Source organism: Nycticebus coucang, chromosome 5 (genome assembly GCF_027406575.1).
Source record: "Nycticebus coucang isolate mNycCou1 chromosome 5, mNycCou1.pri, whole genome shotgun sequence".
Lineage (NCBI taxonomy): Eukaryota > Metazoa > Chordata > Mammalia > Primates > Lorisidae > Nycticebus > Nycticebus coucang.
The window spans coordinates 107,753,515-107,775,316 of record NC_069784.1 but is presented as its reverse complement, the minus strand read 5'-3'; the positions used below and the strand labels follow the sequence as shown (position 1 = coordinate 107,775,316).

Genomic DNA, 21,802 nt, shown 5'->3' with positions numbered 1-21,802 from the left:
AGCTTCTCTAACCAATACTACTATGGCTATTTGATATACTGTTTTGTTAAAAAAAAAATTTCTGTAAGCTTTTAAGTCAGAGGACAAAGCCTCATCGTTTTGGTGCCTTGGATTCCTTTGGTGGCCAGATGAATTCTATAGACTGCTTCTTAGGACAGTATAAAGTACACAGGGCTGCAGTTACTAAGTTACAGTCTCATAACTGTAATATAAAATTTGGGATAAGATAATAGGTATGTGTTTTTATTAATATGTTAATCATTAGTAACTATTCTAGTACTGTGATTTCAAAATATTGGTTAGAATAAATAATATTTCATATGGAAATATTTTTGATTTTAAGACCAGCTTGGGCAACATAGCAAGACCATGTTTCTACAAAAAATAAAAGTAAAAATTATCCGGGTGATATGCCTACAGTCTCAGCTACTTGGGAGGTTGAAGGAAGAGGGTCACTTGAACTCAGGAATTTGAGGTTGCAGTGAGCTATGATTATACCAGTGCACTCTAGTCTGGGAGAGACAGAGCAAAGCCTCATTTCTTTAAAAAAAAATAAATAAATAACAAAAAGTTAGTGAAAGTAAGGATGTAGCATTTTCCCCTCTAACTTGAGTTCATCACCTTCATATTTCATGTTCAAAAATAATTAATAATACTTACATTCTAGGGCCACATTTAATTATTGTTTACTTCTGTTGGAAGCCTACTACTATAGCATTCCTTATAACTTGTATTAGTCTCTTATTTTATCTGATGTTTGTTCAGAAGAAAAGTACAGTAGAATCTCCAAAGTAGACCACCTCCTTACATTGATGACCTCCTTCAGTTGACCTAATTTTCATAAACCAGACATGTACCACATGTATGTATCAGTACCTAGATCCTTATGTTGACCACCTCTGTATGTTGACTAGTTTGGTATAGTCCCTCAGGTAGTTAACTTACCGTATTCTACTGTATTTTCTGAGTTCATATTTTGGGTGCAGGGCCCCTACATTGGAAGGGTAAGTTGAGAGTGATACCATATTGAGTGAGTGAATGTTCTTGTCCTTAAGTAGCTGGTGAGATACATTTCATTTTATTTTATTAATAAACCAAGATAAATTTGACTGAAATCTGATATGTGTGGCTTGGCACCTATAGCTCAAGCGGCTAAGGTGCCAGCTACATACACCAGAGCTGGCAGATTCAAATTTAGCCCGGGCCTCCCAAACAATAATGACAACTACAACCAAAAAATAGCCAGGCGGTGTGGCAGGCGCCTATTGTCCCAGCTGCTTGGGAGGCTGAGGCAAGAGAATCACTTAAGCCCAGGAGTTGGAGGTTGCTGTGAGCTATGACGGCACTCTACCCAAGGCAACAGCTTGAAGCTCTGTCTCCAAAAAAAAAAAAAAAAAAAAAAAAAAATCTGATATGGGTTTCAGCTCTCCTGAGTTTTCTATTGTTGCTTATACCTTAACATTTGGGAAACAGTGAGTGAGATCTGTGTTGCCACATCCTAAGTTGTCTGGGGCTGTCACTAAACATAGACATTCTTGGGTTCCTACCCTGGAGAAGGTTGCAGGATGTTCCAGGTGGGCCATGGGTAAATCTGTCTTTTAATAAATTTGTCAGATGGATTCTTATCATCAGGCAAAATTTAGAAAAGCTCAGCTGGATAACAATTTAATTTTGTACAGAGAAGCACTTAGGTGGGACATACTGGTAATTATTTTCATGAGAGGGGATCATGTTATTTATGTCCTGTTTCCATTTCCAAGGTGTCTTCACCACAGTAAGCTTTGTAGAAAGTGCTGCCATCATCAGACTGTTTTCTCTAATGAAAAGGGGTTTGGTCTTCATTTTATCTGGCCCATGAATATAGTGACTTTATTTTATAAATGTAAAGTCTGATTTATTAACTTTTTGTGTATAAGAATATTCATGAAATTCTTTATGTAACATACCACCATAAGAATATTCATGAAATTCTTTATGTAACATACCACCTTTAGAAATAAAAAAATGTGAGGAAGGGATATAAACAAAAAAGTGATAAATTAATTTAGTTTTATTATAGAAAAAAATATCTATTAACTGTATTAAAGGTACTGAGGAAAGTACTTTGCACGTATATTTACTCCTCAGGGATATTAGAATGAAATACCGATGGCACAGAACTACTCTATGAGGTAAACGTGATCCCCTTTTTGCAGTTGACGAAATTGAGGCTTAAGGAAGCCAAAGAATGTGCCCAAGTCACAGAGTTGGTAGAAAACCAGAATTTGACTCCATGCATTTCTGATTGCAAAGTTTGTGTATGTGGTTATAGCAGCCAAACTTTGAAGTCTAAAACTGGTAATGACGCCTCCCATTGTGAGGTGGGTGTTGAGCGTCTGTGCCTAGCTACCACACGCGCTGTTCTCATTCTCTGATGATATTTGCCGTCTTTTCGTGATGTCAGTTTCTTGGTCTACCCAGCCCTCTCCAAAACCAAGTGGCAAACCAAGATGTTTATTTTCATTATACACTTTGTTAGAAAGTTTTTGGTCTATTATTTGGTTGTAGTTGATACAGGTAATAGACTTGTATTCTTTTAAATCATTTTAATTAATTTTATTTTACTTAAGAATTTATGATGATAGGCAGAAAAATTATACCCTGACCACCACCTTGTAAGTACTCATTAGAGATAATTATTCAAGTAAAAATAAATCTAGTGAAGGTGATATAACTTGTGATCATTTAAGATGACCACAGCATGGAGAGGAATCAAGCAAGCGGTGGACAGATACCAGTCAACAGGTATTAATGTAATACTTGCTGGTTGCCTAAAACCACCAAGTACTCTGGATGATATGAGTAATAAGGTCTAATCCAGGCCTTGTAATGTAGTACTGCAGAAGGGGAAAATATCCTTATTCCTTGGCAGGAATGGAGCTTGCAGTGTGGCGGTGAGTGTGGTTGGAAAAGGCACACCAGGCAGGGGAATGGAAGGCGTAGCGCCTCCTGCTGTCGCTTGATCACATCAGCACACTCTGCTCCCTTAGTCTTTGGATGAGGGTGGGAATAAGGAGAGAAGCCACTTCAGCCGTCAGTATTTTGTCTAGCAGTGTTATGGAAAGTGGCTCGAGAATGACAACTGAATCTGAAATTGGGTGGCCGGTTTGTCATTCCTATTCTTAGGTCTGTAGGGCTCTACTGAGTCTCTCCAGGCCCTGTAGAAACTATCAGGTGATATGTTGTACAGGAGCTGGTGTTTTATGTAAGACCAGAAAGTACCAGATGGCGGGAATACAGGGTTAGTCCTTGGGGTCACCAGCTTCCATCGTCTCCTGGAAAGGTCTTGTTGCTCTTGGCAGGCACCTCCACCAGTGGTCATGCTTAATAAAACTGGGGGGTGGAAGGGTTTGTCTTTAAAACCAGCAGTTTCCTCTCTTTTCTTTTCTTTCTCTTGTGTTAATGGTGTGAGATCCACCCCCCCCCTTTCCTATTTCCTATTTGGTGCCAGTTGGTTGTCTGTGATTCAGTTTTTCTTCCTGTGTTGGTTACATCCTTAGATGAAAGTGCTCCCCTTTTGACCCTCCCTCATTTCCCCCCACTCTTAGACCTGTCTGGGCTAGAGGCTAGATGACATGTTTTTCTTATTCCCAGGCACTCATGGTAGCCAGCCATTTGGCCATTTGTGGGCCAGCTGTTGGGTGGCACAGCAGCTGTAGGGCCCAGGAGCTGCCCTCAGGGTCTCTTCTGAGGCGGGAATTAGAGCTGCTGCCTCACACAGCACTGAAGGGAGCGTCCCACTGCCCTCCACGTCAGTGCTGCATGCAGCTGGGACACAGTAATGTGAAACTGTGCTCTGATAGTTCATTATTGAGAGATTTGAATACAACCAGTGTTAGAAAACAGCCGTGCTCACCTTAGATCTTTGCTGCCCTTAGTGTGGGCCATGAAGGGTTTAAAACTATAAAACCTTGTGAAACTATAAAACTGGAAGAGGTCCATAAAGCATCTCATTGTTACTAGTTTTTAACAGTGTAAGCTAATGTTCTGTTGTAACATTTTAACATACAGGGTGGCCATAAAGTTCGTGTGCAGTGCGCACATGAACTTTTGTCTACCCTATATTAAGACAATAGGTTGTTTTCTATATAACAATAAATATCTTAATTGTTTGCTTTATATATGTGAATAAAATTCTGTGCAAGCACAGATGTTACATTATTTTGGGTACTTCTCAGAATAAATAAAGCTGGTTTCTCATGAAGAAACCAGTTTATTTGTCACAAAAAATATTCTTCTATGTTAGTAATGACTTGAGGGTAGAGTGAGAGAAGTATAAAAATATAAACAAAAACCTGTATACACATAATTTTTTGGTTGGATCCTTTGCTTATGTCTTTTAAAAGCAAATACTTTAATGTCCTGATGGTTTGCACCATGTTAGGTAAGGTTTTTTTTGCTTTAGGATATTACAGTGGTTTTCTGGCATGTTTTATGTTAGCTTTCTTTAAGGGCAGAAATGAGGGGAAAATGAAAGGGAGTTCCTTGTAACTGTGACTTCCAACTTAGAATGAGGTTAAAAAGAAAGAAGAATATTACAGTAAGACCAGGAAGGGAAAGGCTGTCTCCAGTCTGACCTTACCTCTCCTTAGCAATATACAGTGGCAGGAAAAAAGGGTTAAGAGGGGGGAGGAGTTGGCTGTAGGAGCTGAGAATTGTGTTTTGACTAATGTGTATATACTTTTAACCAAGAGTTCTTTTTTCTTTTCCTTTTTAAATTTCGGATTAATATGAGGGTACAAATGTTTATGTTACATTGTTTTCAATTCTAAGGTAAAGTTCAAGTTGTAATTGAGCCCTTCACCAAGGGGCATGCTGAACATTCTCACATTGTACACATTAGGTGAGAGGCCCTTCACTCTCTTCCTTCTCCTCTCCCCCTTGTTAGACTATACTTGTGTTTTTTCTTTTATGTGGTTGTGTAGTTGTTTATATATTGGTTTCATATTAGTACCGAGTACACTAGATACTTTCTCCCCCCATTCTTGAGATACTTAGTACTAAGAAGAACGTATTTCAACTCTATCCAGGTAAACACAAAAGATGTAGTCTCCATCCTTTCTGTGGCTGAATAGTACTCCATGGTGTATAAGTACCACAGCTTATTAATCCATTCATGAGTTGATGGACACTTGGGTCACTTCCATGTCTTTACCCAAGAGTTTTCAATTCATGTTTTATCCTTCACGAGTAAGAACAAATTAGTGCCCCTGAAGAGGTCTCATTTCAGTAAGTGTAAGAACTATTTGCTGGCAGTCCTACTATAGCACAAAGGCCATTATTTGGACAAATGTTCCATTTCAGATCAAGAGAATGAGGCCAGAGAACCACCTTAAAAGTGTTTTAGTATTTTACATAACACACACATACACACTCAACAGTTCTTAGCCTCGTGAAATGCTATAGGTGAAAGCTGCTTTGAAACAGGACTTTATTAAAATGTGTTCACACTTACATAAGTACATGATCTGTAAACTTCTATTTTGGTCTCTGGAATATTTCTTATGGGTTCATTAACCTTTTTTTCCCCTCCTACAGAACTGGCTAGATCCTGCAAAAAAAATAAAGAGACAACTGCGAAGTGAGTATATGACCAATCATACTTTGAGGTTGTTAAGTTAATCTATTTCCACTGTTAATAACTTTCATAGGAATGTAGACTAGAGTAATAAGGTAGTGATAGAGGGGTCAGTTCTATTTTGTATATATACCACCTCAGAAGTTAATCATAGTGATAATGTTTTTGTAGAATTATAATTATTTGTACTTGACTTATACAAAAAAGGGACTCCTACTTCTCAGGAAGTTCTAGACTCACATTCCTAAATGTTCCTTCACAGTGTCTACACTAGGAAGTAATATCTGACCTTTTTTCGTTTCTGAGAAAGAATGAGAAGCCATTTTCTGTAAATTTTACTTTTTATGTAAAATAGACCCATACTGTTGCTCTGTTTACTTCATTTTGGAAGTGTGTAATTAGCTTAATAAACATATCTTTGACCCCAGAGGTATATAATAGATATGCTATTTGTAGATATACCGAAGACTCGAACAATCTTTGAAATTCTCTGAGATCTTTGCTGTCTCAGCTCCTTATTGGTTCCACAATGAAAGGCCACTTCGCTTTTTGAATCTGGGTTTGTTAGGTCTGCATGTCCCTTTCTTCTTATGTTCTCATGGAATCCCTGAATACCCCACTCTAACCAGCTTCAGGTCCTTTCATAGCTTCTGCCTTTCTAGGATGTCTCATCTGTGATATCTGTGCCAAGAAACATTATTACCACAGAGGAATCTCTGATGGGGATCTGTATACTTAATTTACTTTAGAGTCTGTGAATGACCAAAGGACAGAAGGCAGGCAGCCACAGCAACTTAGTATGGAGAATGAAGTCTGAATACTGAGCAATTCCTAACAGCCTCCCTAGACTGTGGGTTCCAGACTCGTCCAGTGAGAAAATTCTCAACATGCCAACCTGCAAAATGGCTTTTGTCGATGTCATTTCCCTACTTAATTATTACTCCTTAATTCAAAATGCCGTTACAAATCTATGCGTTCCCTTCTTGTCCTTGTCCTCTGCCTGTTGGCTCCTGTTTTTAGGCTCTCTGCATTTCTTCTCCTTCTGTCTCTTTCAAGTTATTTCTCTTTCTGGTAGTCTGTTCTATCATTTCTTTCCTTCTCTACTCTGCTTTTATTCTGAGCATATACCTTATTTTTTCCCATTTCCTTTCCTTGTAGACTCATCTTACTTTTCATTTAAAAAAATGTCTTTGTTAGAGTGATCAGCCCAGGACTGAGGGGTTTCTCAGGCTGTGGGACTTTTGATAATGCTGGAATAGTCCCAGGTAGTGGGACGTGGTTGGTCACCCTGTCCTTTGTTTATTATTATTCCTAACTTTCCAGCATTCCCTCTTTTGCAGTTATCTTGGTGTTTATATTTGCCTCCTAATGGAAAAGGGAAAATAAAGAAAAGGAATAGGTAGATACAGATAAATTATCCTTACTTTACGGGAGAAACTGTACCAGAAAGCTTCAGAACTTTTTCTGTTGTCCCTTCTGCAGTTTTTTTTTTTTTTTTGAAAAGCTTTCCAAAGTGTATGAATTGAAAAAGATGCAGATCCTTGGTTCTTATGGCTTTCTCTGAAACCAGACGTGCCAACTAACCCAAACATAGAAAGAACAGGGCAACTTCTGACATATGACTGATGTTTCATTGAGTTGTTGCCTATGGTTTTGTTTTGGTTCTTGTTGGATTATTTTTATGTGCCACTCACTTCAGAGTCATGGACATTTCTTAACTTTTGGAAGGCGAAATTTTGCTGATTATGAATCATGTTCTGATTATTTGTGAAGTTTTTGTTTTTTAAGAGTTATTTTAGGACTTTTGCCCTTGTCGTTTGGCAAGATGAATAGCAGCAACAAATAGGATTAGACTTTTTAAAACTCTTGGAGCCAGTTCTTTCATCGTATGTTGTCCCTGTCGTGAACACAGGCTGAGGAAATGAAGTTGTGCTATTTACCTTTTACTTTCTGCTGGTGTTGAGACGGACCAAAAAACTTCCTGTTCTATCTTAGTAGCCTTTTCTCTCTGTTAGGAGTTTATTGTATTTTTCAGTTAGTAGACAATTAGTAAAGATAAGTATTAATTGTTTGATTTATTTAGGGTAACCAGCGATCTAATGGTTCCTGTTTAAAATTTGCCTTTAAAATATTTTCTCAAACTTACACGAATAAGACTCCAAACATTTAAGGGTTGTATATGATTAATATATAAACTATCCATAGCTAGAAGGACTGTTTATATATAGCTGAGTAAAAATTAGATGATAACAGTATATAATTAAATTAAAAGTTAAACTCAAAAATCACTAGGAGATTTTAAGTGTTCTTACCAAAAAACAGTGAGATGTAATATATATGTTAATTAGCTTGATTTAGCCATCCTAGAATGTATACATGTTTTAAAACATTTTATTGTATACCATAAATATGTACAATTTTTATTTGTCAATTGAAAAAAAGCTTAGCTTTATTGGTACATTTCAACAGCTTTTAGATTTGAAAATACATCCTAAAATATAGGCATTCTGTTAGAAATTTATTCCTGTAGGCATATCCAGGCAAGCATGCGCTAGTGTTAATACCTAGAAAACAAATAAACTAGGAGCCATGAAGAAACGATAATCCTGTGATGACTTTGCTTGATTGTGGATTAGCAGACACCTCAATGAAGTACATAGTGTACATATGTGTGGATATTTGATGCAGTCGGCATGATGCTAGAGGCCAAGAAACATATTTCATGATATTCAGGAGAATCCTATATCCCATTATTAAGTTTTTAAATATATAAAACGGAACTGAAATCTGTTTAAGTTTAGCAGGATGACTTTATTAGTAGACTAGTGATGTATTGAGTCAAAATCCAACAAGAGTGCATGTATGTACTCAGTAGCCCTTCAGGAAGTATTTGTTGACTGTTGAGTTAGAGACCAGGAAGTGGGCTGAACGGAAGAAAAAAGACAAAATGACACATTGAACAAGGAAATGGGATTTAGAAATTTTTCTAAGTCTGTAAATGAAAGATCTGATAAGGTCTGCCAGTGTATATAGAATGGAATAACTTAAACATGCAACTTTTTTTTACTTTAATTTAAAAATACTGTGAATTATGAACCGAACTGTAAATTCAGTCAAGTGAAATTACTTAAATCTTTCAGGAGAATAATACCTTCCTTTCCCCCTGTAGTTTTATTATTTTAAGCCATTTAAAGCATGATATGTAACAACGTCAGTTAAATATTAATATATAAGTGGTAAGGTTTTAACTTTTACTAAGTCATGTATTGACAGGTTTGTTTGATACATTCATTCTTTATGGCACAACACAGCAAAGTATATATTCTATGTAGCATATGAGTATACTTACATCTACTCTATAAAACCTGGAAATAATTTTATTGTCTTAAAGTACTGTGAAATTTTACCATACCTTCCCTCTCTGGGATCTATTTCACACTTTCAAATAGCCCATGAACAATTTCCTGAGTAGCCATTATGATCAATTGATCATTACTCCCCTTCCCCTAACAATGAAGAAATCCTGAAACAGTTTTTTTTTAAGGCAGAGAATATTTGGCAACTGGAAATCCTATGGTCAAAATAAATCTTATCTCAGAACTATTATAATATATTAAAATTTTTGCCTAATGGATCACCATATAAAACATTTATTGAAGTACTAAGAAAGTGAACTTATTATTATGGTAGATTAATTTATGTAATTGATTTCTATTTTATTTTTTATTCTGTTTTTGTTTTATAATTTTTTAAATAAAAAAATAAAATTTTGCCCATTGACTTATAGTGAGAGTAAGTCTGTACTGTTTAAATAATGACCTTAAATTTTATCAAAACGATCATTCTGTCAAATGGATAAATAACCAGGATATTTAATAATTACAGATCTTCCCTGGCTGTTCACTTTTAATGTGAAGTTTTATCCTCCTGATCCTTCTCAATTGACTGAAGATATCACCAGGTATTTTATATTTGCATTTTTCAATGAGCCTTTCCTGATAGCTCTTATTTATTTCTGTGCCCTGGGAGCATCGCGGTAATTTCAGGTATTTTTCTTGAAAACCAAGACAATTTTTTGTAAGTTAAGTTTGAGAAGTTTCCTTGGAAATGGGTACTCTCAATTAGTTTGAAATGTTGCCAGTTTCAAAAATTTTATTCACTTTCTTTAACTTCTTTATTTATATTTTAGTAATGAAAATTTGAAAAATAATATTTTTGGCAATTTTGTTTCCTATGTTACACTTTAAAGTCACTGATATTTATTTAATATTTCAAATTTTAATACTATTTTTTTGCATAACTCATGTGCTTGTGTACTAGTCTCATATTACCAAGATGGTGTGAAGTTAGAAAAATGAAATTTTTAGAAGCCAATTAAACTAGTAATTTCTTTGTCCCCTCTGACCTCACCAAAACCACCCAACGATCAAGGTAAGCTTTCCCATGTAGAGTCAATAGCTATTTCATTTACGCCCCCTCTGAGATTGTGTGGGCTATAAGAATATACACATAAATTGCAAATGAAGGATTCTGTTTAGAAGCAAGAGAATATTTACTGATTTTGAGTATTTATTCGAATGGTAACCAAGGAACTTTGTGAATCAAGAAACACCTTGAAATCTTAGCCCTATTAGATTGGATACCAGTGATAGGATTTCTTAGCTTTGGCAAGAGTTAGCGTAAAAAGTGTTTTCTTTTCTCCTTTTTTTTTGTAAGGGTGTTTTTTATATACAGCATTTTTAAAAGGCTGTCCACATGGCTAAGGACAACTGTGTGTACAGGGTATATACTTTTAGCAAACTAGAGGGTCTTAGGGAAGGACTCTGCTTATGTTTGGTTCCTGTGTCTTTGATGCTCTGTGAGGCCAGTTTTGTTTTCAGACATCACATCCCTGAGGGGCTTAAAAGAGTGCATGATGACCATGTGAAACAGGAATGATAGAGATTTCTTTTTAATATTAGATAAATGCCAGGCCTTTCTTTTTCTTTCTTTACTACTTATTACTGAATAGGAATGTACTAAGTAAGCTCTGATTGAATTAGTTTCAGCTAGTAAATAATAAATAGTAGCTTTTGTAACTGCACAATGAGCTGCCTGGAGCATAAAACATGACTGGTGGGCATGTGTGGGAAGCAGAGCTTCACTGCAGGAGCGCCTGGAGTACCTTTGAACAGTGTGTGTAATTGAGGCTTTGTGACCCAGCACCCTTTCTCTACATACACTTATTGCAGTAATTTGTTTGGGGGATGATAAACCCTTAGTTATTGCAAATTTATAGCCTCAGTGAGTGCTTTGGTTTTCTACCTAAATGGGGCTTGAACAGTCTGCCTGTGTGTAGTGGAAGAATAATATAGTCTTTAGAGTTCACTAAAGGCTTTAGTGATGTAGCCTGAGACCAGCCACCTGCCTATACTTGTGGCCTTGGCAGCTTCAGTGTCATGGTTGAAATCTTCACTATGACTTGAGTTAACATTTAAAAGGCAAATGTTTTGAGGAGGTCAAGAACACTTATTTGGAGTAATTTTAATTTTTGAGGAATGTTTCATAGTGCTGTATGAAAAAGATGGGAGTTGGGAAATTTAGGAAGCTCTTGCCATTTTTGTTTGAAGATGAGGGCTTGGATTTAGGCTTTAGAAACAGGAAAAGACCAATGTGAAAAGTAATATAAAAAGAAGCAAAAAGACGGAATGTTTGTGTTTAGGTTGTAAAAGTATCAGAAAATGTGGAGAACTAGCACTAGTACTAATTAGAGATTTTAAGGATAACCTGGTGCCATAGTTTAAGATTTAGTTTTCTACAGTAAGCACACTTATGCTCTTGTTGTTCTAGGGGTCAAGGAAGCATATAATCCTCCTTAAAAAGAGAGTTCCTGCAATGCATAGAAGTACCTACCTGTAGTATAGTGAGAAGAATTCCATTCTCTCAGAAAGTTTAGTATTTGCCATGCAGCAAGTCCTCAGCTAACTGGGGGACTGTGGTGATGATAAGCAGAGTCCCTGCCCTGCCTGGTGTTAGATCTGGTGGTAATGCAGGTACAACTGAACTGACCTAGAGCCGTGTACTGAGTTGTGCTTCCTGATCCTACAACAACGAGGCCTGGACCAGAGGCCTGCACTTAGCATTTGATAATGTCAGATAGAGGGCAGGAAGAAGATTCGGACCCAAAACTCAGGCCGGGCAGAAATGTCACCAAAAGGAATTGGTAGTGGGGCTATAAAGAAAAAAATCACCATAGACTATAAAATTCCATGTTTCTGGATATTACTTAAGGAAAACAAATTCTTTCGTCTGTAGAGCAGTGGTTCTCAACCTGTGGGTTGCGACCCCTTTGTAATAATGAAAATACATCCTGCATATCTAGCAAAATTACAGTTATGAAGTAGCAACAAAAATAATTTTATGGTTGGAGGTCACCACAACATGAGGAACTATATTAAAGGGTCACGGCATTAGGAAGGTTGAGAACCATTGCTGTAGAGTAAGCCACTTGGAACATTGAATGAGAATCACTCCTATTATTAAGGCCAATAATTATTATAGACAGCTGAGTTACTGATTCCCAGAAATGATGCCAGATATCTTATTTATATTATCTAATTTTTACCCTTACTTTCAAAAGGAGGTGAAGTTCTTCTCTTCCTATAAGTAAGAAATGCACCTTAGACGAGTAAATTAAGTTGGCACTAGGCCACGTAGAGTCAGCTGTTCCTGGCTCCAAAGTCCATGCTTTTCCTACTAAACTGAGCTAACTGCCTCTTTAGATGGAGTAAGGGGACAAGTAAGGGCTTCAAAGTAGAGATTTACTTATAATTGTTGCTAAAGGCATTTTAGGAAAAAGAGAAATCAATATGAAATGGGTAGCGATGATAAGAGGGACACAACCTTAGCTTTCTTGGCAAATGATTAAGATTGTAGTTATTTTAAAAATATCATTAATCTTTACAATTTTTGAGGAGCATGCTAATTTTTATTAAGGTTTTAAATCCAAGAAGATAATTTAGATGATTGAAATTCAGTCATACAACTCTTTCTTATAACAGTAACTGTAAATTGTTACCAGAACAGCAGTTCAGATTTTCCATTCCAATGTACTAATTAGCCTTCTGGATCAGTTTCTATACATAAGCCACAAGTTCAGGAGCCCAAGGAGCAAGGTGAGGCTTTTTAGAGAAAACTGTTTTTGCTGTGGATACGAAGAATGCTTATATATTGTTTAATTGTTTTCAAAGGGAAGTTAGCTTTTAAGGATTTGAAGTGCTATAATCTTAACTAATTGTTCTCCTCTGGCCCTTTCTCCCTCTGCCTCTCACAGATACTTGTTGTGCCTTCAGCTCCGGCAGGACATTGCCTCTGGCCACCTGCCCTGCTCCCTTGCAACTCATGCCCTCCTGGGATCGTACATACTGCAGGCTGAACTTGGAGACTATGACCCAGAAATGCATGGCAACATTGACCTCAGTGAATACCAGTTTGCCCCAGCACAGACTAAGGAGCTGGAAGAAAAGGTGGCAGAGCTGCACAAAACCCACAGGTCTGCGGCCGTGCGTCTTAGAGAGAGAATGGCCGTGGTAGATTTAAGTAGCATCTCTTGGAACACTTGTTAGACATTTGGGTACAGTTTTAGGCAGATTTAAGTAGCATCTCTTGGGACACTTGTTAGACATTTGGGTACAGTTTTAGGCAGATTTAAGTAGCATCTCTTGGAACACTTGTTAGACATTTGGGTACAGTTTTAGGCAGATTTAAGTAGCATCTCTTGGAACACTTGTTAGACATTTGGGTACAGTTTTAGGCAGATTTAAGTAGCATCTCTTGGGACACTTGTTAGACATTTGGGCACGGTTTTAGGCATTATCCAGTTTTCTTTTTGGAACCTCACTTAGCATTATCAGCCAGCACCACCAGAGTCCTTTCTCTGTTTTGTTTTGTTTGTTTGTTCGTTTGTTTTTGGCCAGGGCTGGGTTTGAATCCGCCATGTCTGGCATATGGGGCCGGTGCCCTACTCTTCTGCGTCACAGGCACCGCCCTCCTTTCTCTGTTTTTATGACTGTAACAGGACCTGTGTTCATGGAAGTAAATGCTTCATTTATTGGCTAAATGTACTTTTCCCCATCTCCTTTTCCTTACTCTCACCCCTTAACACACACACATACTGGAACCAAAGTACCTACATACATATAATAGGCATTTACTTTGTATTTTTTCTGCCTTTTGTTTTTATTACTATGTTTGATGAGAAAGTCAGGGAGATGACAAAGCCTTGGGATTTGAATTAGACATGCAGGTGGTGATGGATGTAATAGAAGTGTGGGGGCCGGGTGTCGTGGTTCTTGACTGTTATCCTAGCACTCTGGGAGGCTGAGGTAGGAGGATCACTTGAAGTTAGACGTCCAAGACCAGCCTGAGCAAGAGCAATACCTCATCTCCACAAAAAATAAAAAAATTAGACATGCAAGGTATAGCATGTGCCTGTAGTCCCAACTATTTGGAGGCTGGGGCAGGAGGATTGCTTTAGCCCAGGGATCTTAGGTTGCTATAAATATGATGACACCTCTGTACTCTAGCCAGAACAACTTAGCTGAGACTGTCTCAGACAGTCAAAAAACAAAACCAAACAAAGCAAAAAATGAGAAATGTGCAGGTGGTTCCACTATCCACATCAGATGCCCCTTTGGCTTATCTAAGGATTACTAAAAAATGACATTAGGTGTAAATACCATATTAAACTTTGGGTACTTTTGTATCTGTGAAAAGAAAGTACATTTTTACAAAAGTTTTATAACCCTAGCTATAATATTATAATTTGTTCTGTATTGCAAAATTGTAGTTTTTAAAAATATTTACTAAAACATTTGAAAGCAACTTTCAAAGATTAGAAGGTTTTAAGTAGGCCACATTTATTGATTTTTCTTTAAAAAATAATTGTAATATTTCACTCAATATTTCCTTTTTAACATCATTTCAATTCTACTCAATAAACAATTACTGTATAATTCTAATATGAAATGTCAGGTACTGAAATGCCTTGGGGAATATGAGCATTAATTGTTTAGTTAGGGTTAAAGATAGGAATGACAATAATTGTAGTATGACAGAATGTGATATGTGTTATCTATCATAGGTGTAAAATCAAATTCAGGTAATTTCAATCTTTATTATCATTCCTAGCAAAATAAAAGTAAGGTTAATAATTTATCTATCTCAGAAAGATGAAATCTTTTTTATTTTCATTTAACTCATGTTATACCCATTATTGCTATGGCTTTTTTCCCATGGGGAAATAATAAAAATCAACGCTTTAAAACTGGTAAGAGTGGAGGTAATTTACAGTTAGTGGGTTTAGGTTAGAGGATCTTAAGAGGAAAATACTAGAGGTTGACAGTTGAGTCTTTTTATCTGTTTTGTGCCAGCTTAGGTGGGTCACTTCCTGGACCCCAAACTCTTCAAGCATAGACACTCCTTCCCCCCATTTTGACCACATTTGCTTTGCATCCACCAATGAAATAATAGTGTTTCTTTTGATTCTTAGGGGCTTATCTCCAGCACAAGCTGATTCACAGTTCGTAGAAAATGCAAAGAGACTTTCCATGTATGGTGTTGACCTACATCATGCCAAGGTACGTCAATATAATAGAAAGTAGCATCATTCCAGTGTGTTTAGTGAAGTTTTGAGAGGGCTTCAGTTTCAGATGGCCTACTTCACCTAGTTCACTTTTAGGAAAAGCCTATTGGCCTTCGCTTGAGGGTCTTTGTAATTTTTTTTTTTTGAGTAATCATGGGGTTTATGGTCATGAGATGAACCATTTATTCTCCCCCTACTTCTTTTCCTGGTCTTTTTAATTAATGCATTTTCATTGGGTACTTATCTTGAGACACACCTTGTTTTTACCCTACTCTGGTTTATTCTGTGTTCTAGCTCCCTCTCCCACCTTTATCTTGGGAGAGGGGAACAGATCTTAGCAACCATAACAGGGCAAAAGCCTCATGGTAATGACCACTTCCAGAAAGCTTCTAGGCTTTGGCTTTTTCCTGAAGGTCTGTTTTGTACTTGGTGAAAGATAAAGAATGGTGTCCTAGCTCTGGGTGATGGAGCACCTTTAGTCTAATTTGAGAAGTAGTAAAATAATGGGATAATGGAGATATGGAGAGCTGAACATGATCTTGAAGGACACAGTCTTGAATGCCATAGTCCAAAAAAAATAAAAATACCATAAATAAAAGTCCCGGAAAAATAATTTTAAAAATTCCTTAAAAGACATTTCATTGACATTTTTAAAAGGGGATTCATTTGAGAAACATAAAAACATGACAGAACACTTTACACAATAAAATAGGCAATAACGTATCTAGTTTTGTGATATACACTCAGGTATGCTAGTGACAGAAGCACATTCCTGTGGTTGGTTACCAGTAACAAACATTACCTACTTTGTGATTCTAGCTTAGATAATTAACACGGTAGTGGGCAGAGTCAAGGAGGAGAATTGGAGGCGAGGTGAAAGATGGATTTGGTTTTGAAACATCTGTCCCAGAATTCTATATAATCTGTCACTAGATAAAGTTTACAAGCCCCGCTTATATGATTTAGGAAATCTCTAGGAAAGCCCCCTACTCAAAGATAATTTTTTTCCCAAGGCCTCAGATAAATAATTTTTCCATGGACATAGTAGAAATTAGAGGCACACAGAAGAAAATAAGAATCTCTTATTTAAGAATCTCTTATAAAATAAGAATTTCTATGTAGAAATAAATCTATTTATTTAAATAAATAAATAGATTTATTTATTTATTTATTTATTAGTTAAATCTCTCTATGTAGAAATAAGCACTGTTAATATTTTGATACATTTCCTTTTTATTTAAAGATCTTTGAGTAGTTGAATTGTGCCTTTCTGTATGAAATGGGTCATAACAATAAGTATCATGTTTATTAGGCTTTTTTTTTCCTTTTTTTAACTTGCTATTATTAACATTTTTTCCAAGTCAATAAATCGTTTCTGGCAGTGTCATTTTTAACTGTTAAGTATTACTAAGTGTTGTAGGCCTTTAATTTTTAAGAGTACTTTCACGGACACCATCTCATTTAAAATGTGAATATCTTTATTTTACAACTACATAGAGCAGGGTGCAGAGAATGAAGGACTTGCTTAATGCCACATATTGTTAAATAGTGCTGGTACCTTCTGATAAATCCTGCTAGGAGGAAAACAGACTATCCTTTCATTTTAGTGTTTTTCAGCTGATTTTCTATATGATGGGGACAGGCTGGGTTAACCAAGAGACAGAAATAAGGGAGGGAGGAGAGAACAGATTTGGTACCAAAAAGATCTCCCAAGCCCATCTCTCTCCTCCTCTAAGCCCTGCTATTCTTGCATCTCCCTCTACCCTTGTTGATCATTAGTTAGGAACCAGTTCTAAGAGGGCAATGTTGCATGGCTTCAAGATTCTTGTTTTTAAATGTTGTATCTTAGAAAAGTTAAAGTTACGGGCTGTATTATAAGTATCAATGTCAGTTTTTGCTGTATACAAGTAGAATATTAAAAAAATTCAAAGCAACCTTCATTCTGTTTATTATCTGATTGACTTATTAGGTAATATTTTTGATACGTAAACTAGTTGTGGCTTATTGAAAAGATCATCTGCAGCAATTTAAAATCAATTTTCACGTAGTTTAAAGTTTTATGCCTTTTTATTGTCTTGAGATCAGATTTATTTATTTTATCATGTTAGGATGAGTTGAAGAGTGTTGAATATAAGGACTCTTGTCAATGGTGCAGGAAACCATATGTTCCCCCTAGGCTAGTGTCAGCAGCTCTTTTAACCCCTCTAGATCTGAAGGAGGAAGGATAGACTAGTTACCTGAACCCATGTGGACAGATCTGTGTGGAGATGTCTGTCTCGAGAGGAGCCATTGTCAGAGGGACACAACCAGCCTATGCAGGGAGGGAATCTGGGTATGAAATCCCCTAACCTCCCATCCCTTCTTCTCCATGATCTTTTGCAAGAGCTTCTACATACTGAAATGGAATTCTATATGAGGCAGCTTCTTTGGGCAGTGAGCAAGGCAGAGAAGGTGTTCCTTTTTATTAGTGTATTTTTCTGCTTTTGTTGGTGAATGGCATAACTCAAATATGGAGGATTAAGGCATTCCCATTCACTTCCTACATTTCATCTTTAATCTTTATTCACACAAATACTGATCATCATAAAATAATTTTATAAGAATAGTACCAAAATCAACCGATTTATTTGAATCTGGGTTGTATTTATTTTTAAGTCAGATAAAATAGCTTCCTTGTCCTGTTCCAAAGTTGCTTCATACTAGAGATGTCTTGTTCCGTGTTTCAAATGTGGGTTGCCTTCTCGCTTGTGGTGAGAACAGGCCGTCTCGGGCAATCTTCCGCCTTGCTCCTTGTGGCCATGGGCAGTGATGGTTTTGGCAAACACACTGTGTGGGTCTGGAGCCAAGTTGCTTGGGCACCTGTGCCTGATTTCCCCCACAGCTTCTTACTCGATTCCTAGAGAGAGAATTGTAGCTGCAGGATAAGGGTGAGTAAAGCAATAGATTAGTTTTTTTAAACTTGCTCAGGTCGATCTAATGTAATTTTATTGTGAGTATGAATTATCTTAAGTGTCACAGCAGAGAAAACAATTGGGATCAGTGACTTAGTAGTCTACTTTCATTTTTGAAAACTCATATAAATTGTGTTAAATTATTCTTAGTAATAAGACAGTCAAATGTCATGCTTTTATTGAATTGGGACTAACTTGAATATAGTGTTTGTTTCAGCATTTTTTGAGAGAATTTGTTTCATGTTGTTAGTGATCTCTGAGAATGTGAATATCTTCAAATGGTATTCTTCAATTTTGTATATCTTGAATGAGATGTGTTTCTCCCCTTAAAGATAACAATGATTTGCATGTTTTGAGTATTGTGCCTCTTAGATCTTCAGCTCTACTTAAAATGTGAGGAGACAGTTTTTCACTATTGTCTGTAAATTTATTTGGTTTTTAAGAAGTCTTTCAGGCTTATGTTTATTCTAGATTGTCATCTGTGTTAAATTATTGCTCTGAGGAAAGAAAACTACTAATAACTTCAGTAATAGTCTGCAGTCCTTTGAAATAAGCCAGCCAAAGGAATTTTTAGTGAGAACTGGGTGTCAGCACTCCGACTTATTGAAAAACTGCTTGAAAGAATTCAGAGATTTCAAGACTGTCAGCCTAGAAGAGAAATTTTCTTTGAGGGATTGGTACTTTGCAAAATATTGGTATAATTTTAACAGCTATTAGGTAGGGGTGTAATTCACCTAAGGTAGATAGGCCTGAAGTAAAATGGTTGAATACAGCTTAGGGTGGGATAACAAACTATTTTGTGAGGGCTGCGATAACCTTCAAGAAAGCACATTTTATCTCCCTTATCTTTAGGATATCTAATCTAGTTGTGTCCCCTCTTCCTTATTCACTTTTACAACAGAGCTTAAGAATATATGCATTATATATTTGAAGAATATTGTGTTCTATGGTTATGTTGCCATAACTCTATGGCTAATCAAATCTGATCCCTCAAGATGAGTAGATTTTAGATGTGTGTGTGTCTTGCTCTTTCCATTAACTTAACGAACTGTCACTAAAATCTAAATACAAGCCTGTTAAGTTGGCATTCTTGATTTCTGGGAGCTAATTAGCTTCTTTATTCCTATACCTTTCACACCTCTAACTGTGGTTAATTGGGTTATGCTTGGCAGGACTCGGAAGGCGTGGACATCAAGCTGGGTGTGTGTGCTAATGGCCTTCTTATTTACAAAGACAGACTGAGAATCAATCGTTTTGCTTGGCCAAAAATCTTGAAGATTTCCTATAAGCGCAGTAACTTCTACATTAAAGTCAGGCCTGCAGAGGTAAGCAATGTCCCGTCACCCGCTGGATACCTAATCATTTGTGTCAGTGTGCTGCTTTACAGCCTTGAGCTAAATGAATTCTTTTCCATTAAAATCTGAAGGAAATGAACTATTCTTTATTCCGTGGTAAAAAGGTCAGGGTTCTGGGCAGCACCTGTGGCTCAAAGAGTAGGGCACTGGCCCCATATACCAGGGGTGGTGGGTTCAAACCCGGCCCTGGTCAAAAACTGCCAAAAAAATAAAAATAAAAGTCGGGGTTCTTGTTGATAAACCTGCATGTATCTTTTTCTGTTGCTTAAAAAAACAAATCCATACCTTTGGCAAAAAATAAAAAGTACTAAGTGCCTGGCCAGAGTGAGGGCTCATTTTTTCTTGTTGAATCAATTTGAGTGGTAGAGATCAATAGGCAGGTGACAAAATGAGTTTCAGTGGACATTGAAGGATAGCTGATACTTGCTTGTCATAGAAAATAGTACTGCAGTCTCTGAAAAACTTATTTTGTAAGATTGTATTAGATAGACAATATTTACCTTTTTCAATCTTTATAGAAACATCTGAATTCATGTTTTTCAGCAGCTTCTAGTCAACTCTTAAGGGAATATGCTGATTTGTTCTGTGGATTTATTCCAGATGGAACAGTTTGAGAGCACCATTGGATTCAAACTGCCAAACCACCGCGCAGCGAAACGGTTATGGAAAGTATGCGTGGAGCATCACACTTTCTACAGGTAATTCTCTGGAAGTGTCACGGGATTGCTGTTGGTAACTTTGGAGTGGCACTGCTGTGGCCCTAGGTGCGTCCACGCCCCGCCCTTGTCTCCTTTGTCTGCAGTCTTCTCCGTGTTCTTCCCTGTGGCCTGAGGCCGTGCCTTGTCCTCACTGAGACCTGAGCGCTTCTGCAGTTGTGCAGAACTCTACTTCCTGATGGAACCACCACACTGCCCTGCATCTGCTGCATTCTTCCCTCCATTATCATCCAGCCTGAAGCCTGTGGTCTGGTCTCCTGGCTGCTTTGTTGGGTGTGTTCTACCTGCCTCAGGCTTATCTCCTCTCTGCATATCTCCCTTCCCAGTCTGGGCTCACCTCTTCTGTACCTGTGCTATCAAGTACTACCTTAAATAACACAACTATTGCAACACGTGCAGTTATCTTCATAACAGAAAACAGCACTACTCTGTGCATTAGTGCTGTTACCAGCATCAGCTGGATAGTCCGTGCTAGCAGGCAGTCAATCCTTCTTTTTACTTCCTTTGTCATTCTAAATGTTCGTGGTCACCTTGAGTCCCTAGGTGCCCTGCCACTGTCCTCTGATGCCCTTCATTGTATGGCTCACTTAATGTAGAAGCTGTGGGTCCTGAGTGTTGTCAGTGTTGGGCACCTTCTCTTTTTCTCCATTTGCCCCTGACTAAGCATCACCCCCACCACCATTCCTTCTTTCCCTACTTTACTATCTCAAGGAGAAGACAGCCATTCCTCTGCTTTGGACCCTTGTTTCACACCTCACAAAGGATCCTGCTTTGTAAATTGTTTATTCTTCAGTGGGTGCCCTTGGCTTCTTTAGCTAATAATCATGTTCATGTCTTGCTCTTTAAAAACCAGAAAAAAAAAATCCCCCCAAATAAGACAACAATAAACTCCTTTAATTGCCTAACCATCTGTAGCTTATGTTCTTTCTCCTTTTATACTTTTCTTCAAGGGCATATTTTGCATACATAGTTTGCTTATTTGCATTTTCTCCATTTCCTTAGTTTCCTGTCACTGCACTGTAGAGCTTAGCTCTGGGCCGTTCATGTTTAGACTTTGCTGTGGACTTAGGTGCTGTTGCTGTCCCACCATATGTAATACCAGCTGTGTAACTGAGACTCAGGCTCTCTGAGCTTCACTTTCATCATTTGTATGTGATGGATATTCTGGAAATCGAATGAGATAATACACAAGACAAACTTAAGAACCATTTCTAGTGTATGTAGTGAATTATCAGCTGGCACATATAACTCCTTCTTGAAGTTAAATTGACTAATATCTGGTTTTGCTATAATAAATTTATTTTAGAGGAGAAATATAATTCATAAAATATGCTTGAATTGATCTGACTCAGGTATACTGACCATATAAATTTTCAAAAGTTTATAATTTCTCCTGGTAGCCATGACAGATTTCTCTTCAATTCAGCATGAGCCTGCTCCTGTAAAGCTAGTAGATGACATTTATGACACAGGTCTAAGCCAGACAGACAGCAGCTTTTCCTGTCAAATAGTGGTAATAAAAGCAATAATTCTTTTAGAAA

General features: G+C 37.2%; 1 protein-coding gene across 27 annotated transcripts in view; it reads left to right on the top strand.

Moving 5' to 3' along the window:
• The window catches only part of EPB41L2 (erythrocyte membrane protein band 4.1 like 2), a 233,587-nt gene that overhangs the window by 157,298 nt on the left and 54,487 nt on the right, over positions 1-21,802 (top strand). For all 27 annotated transcript variants that reach the window (XR_008380064.1, XR_008380065.1, XM_053590674.1 and 24 more), the window contains 6 exons: positions 5,578-5,620; positions 9,503-9,578; positions 12,930-13,148; positions 15,147-15,234; positions 19,363-19,515; positions 20,146-20,243. Coding sequence is in view for 25 of the 27 variants with exons in the window: in XM_053590674.1 (XP_053446649.1) it covers positions 5,578-5,620; positions 9,503-9,578; positions 12,930-13,148; positions 15,147-15,234; positions 19,363-19,515; positions 20,146-20,243 (677 nt within the window). In the remaining 2 variants the exon portion in view is untranslated. The remainder of the gene's footprint in view (positions 1-5,577; positions 5,621-9,502; positions 9,579-12,929; positions 13,149-15,146; positions 15,235-19,362; positions 19,516-20,145; positions 20,244-21,802) is intronic.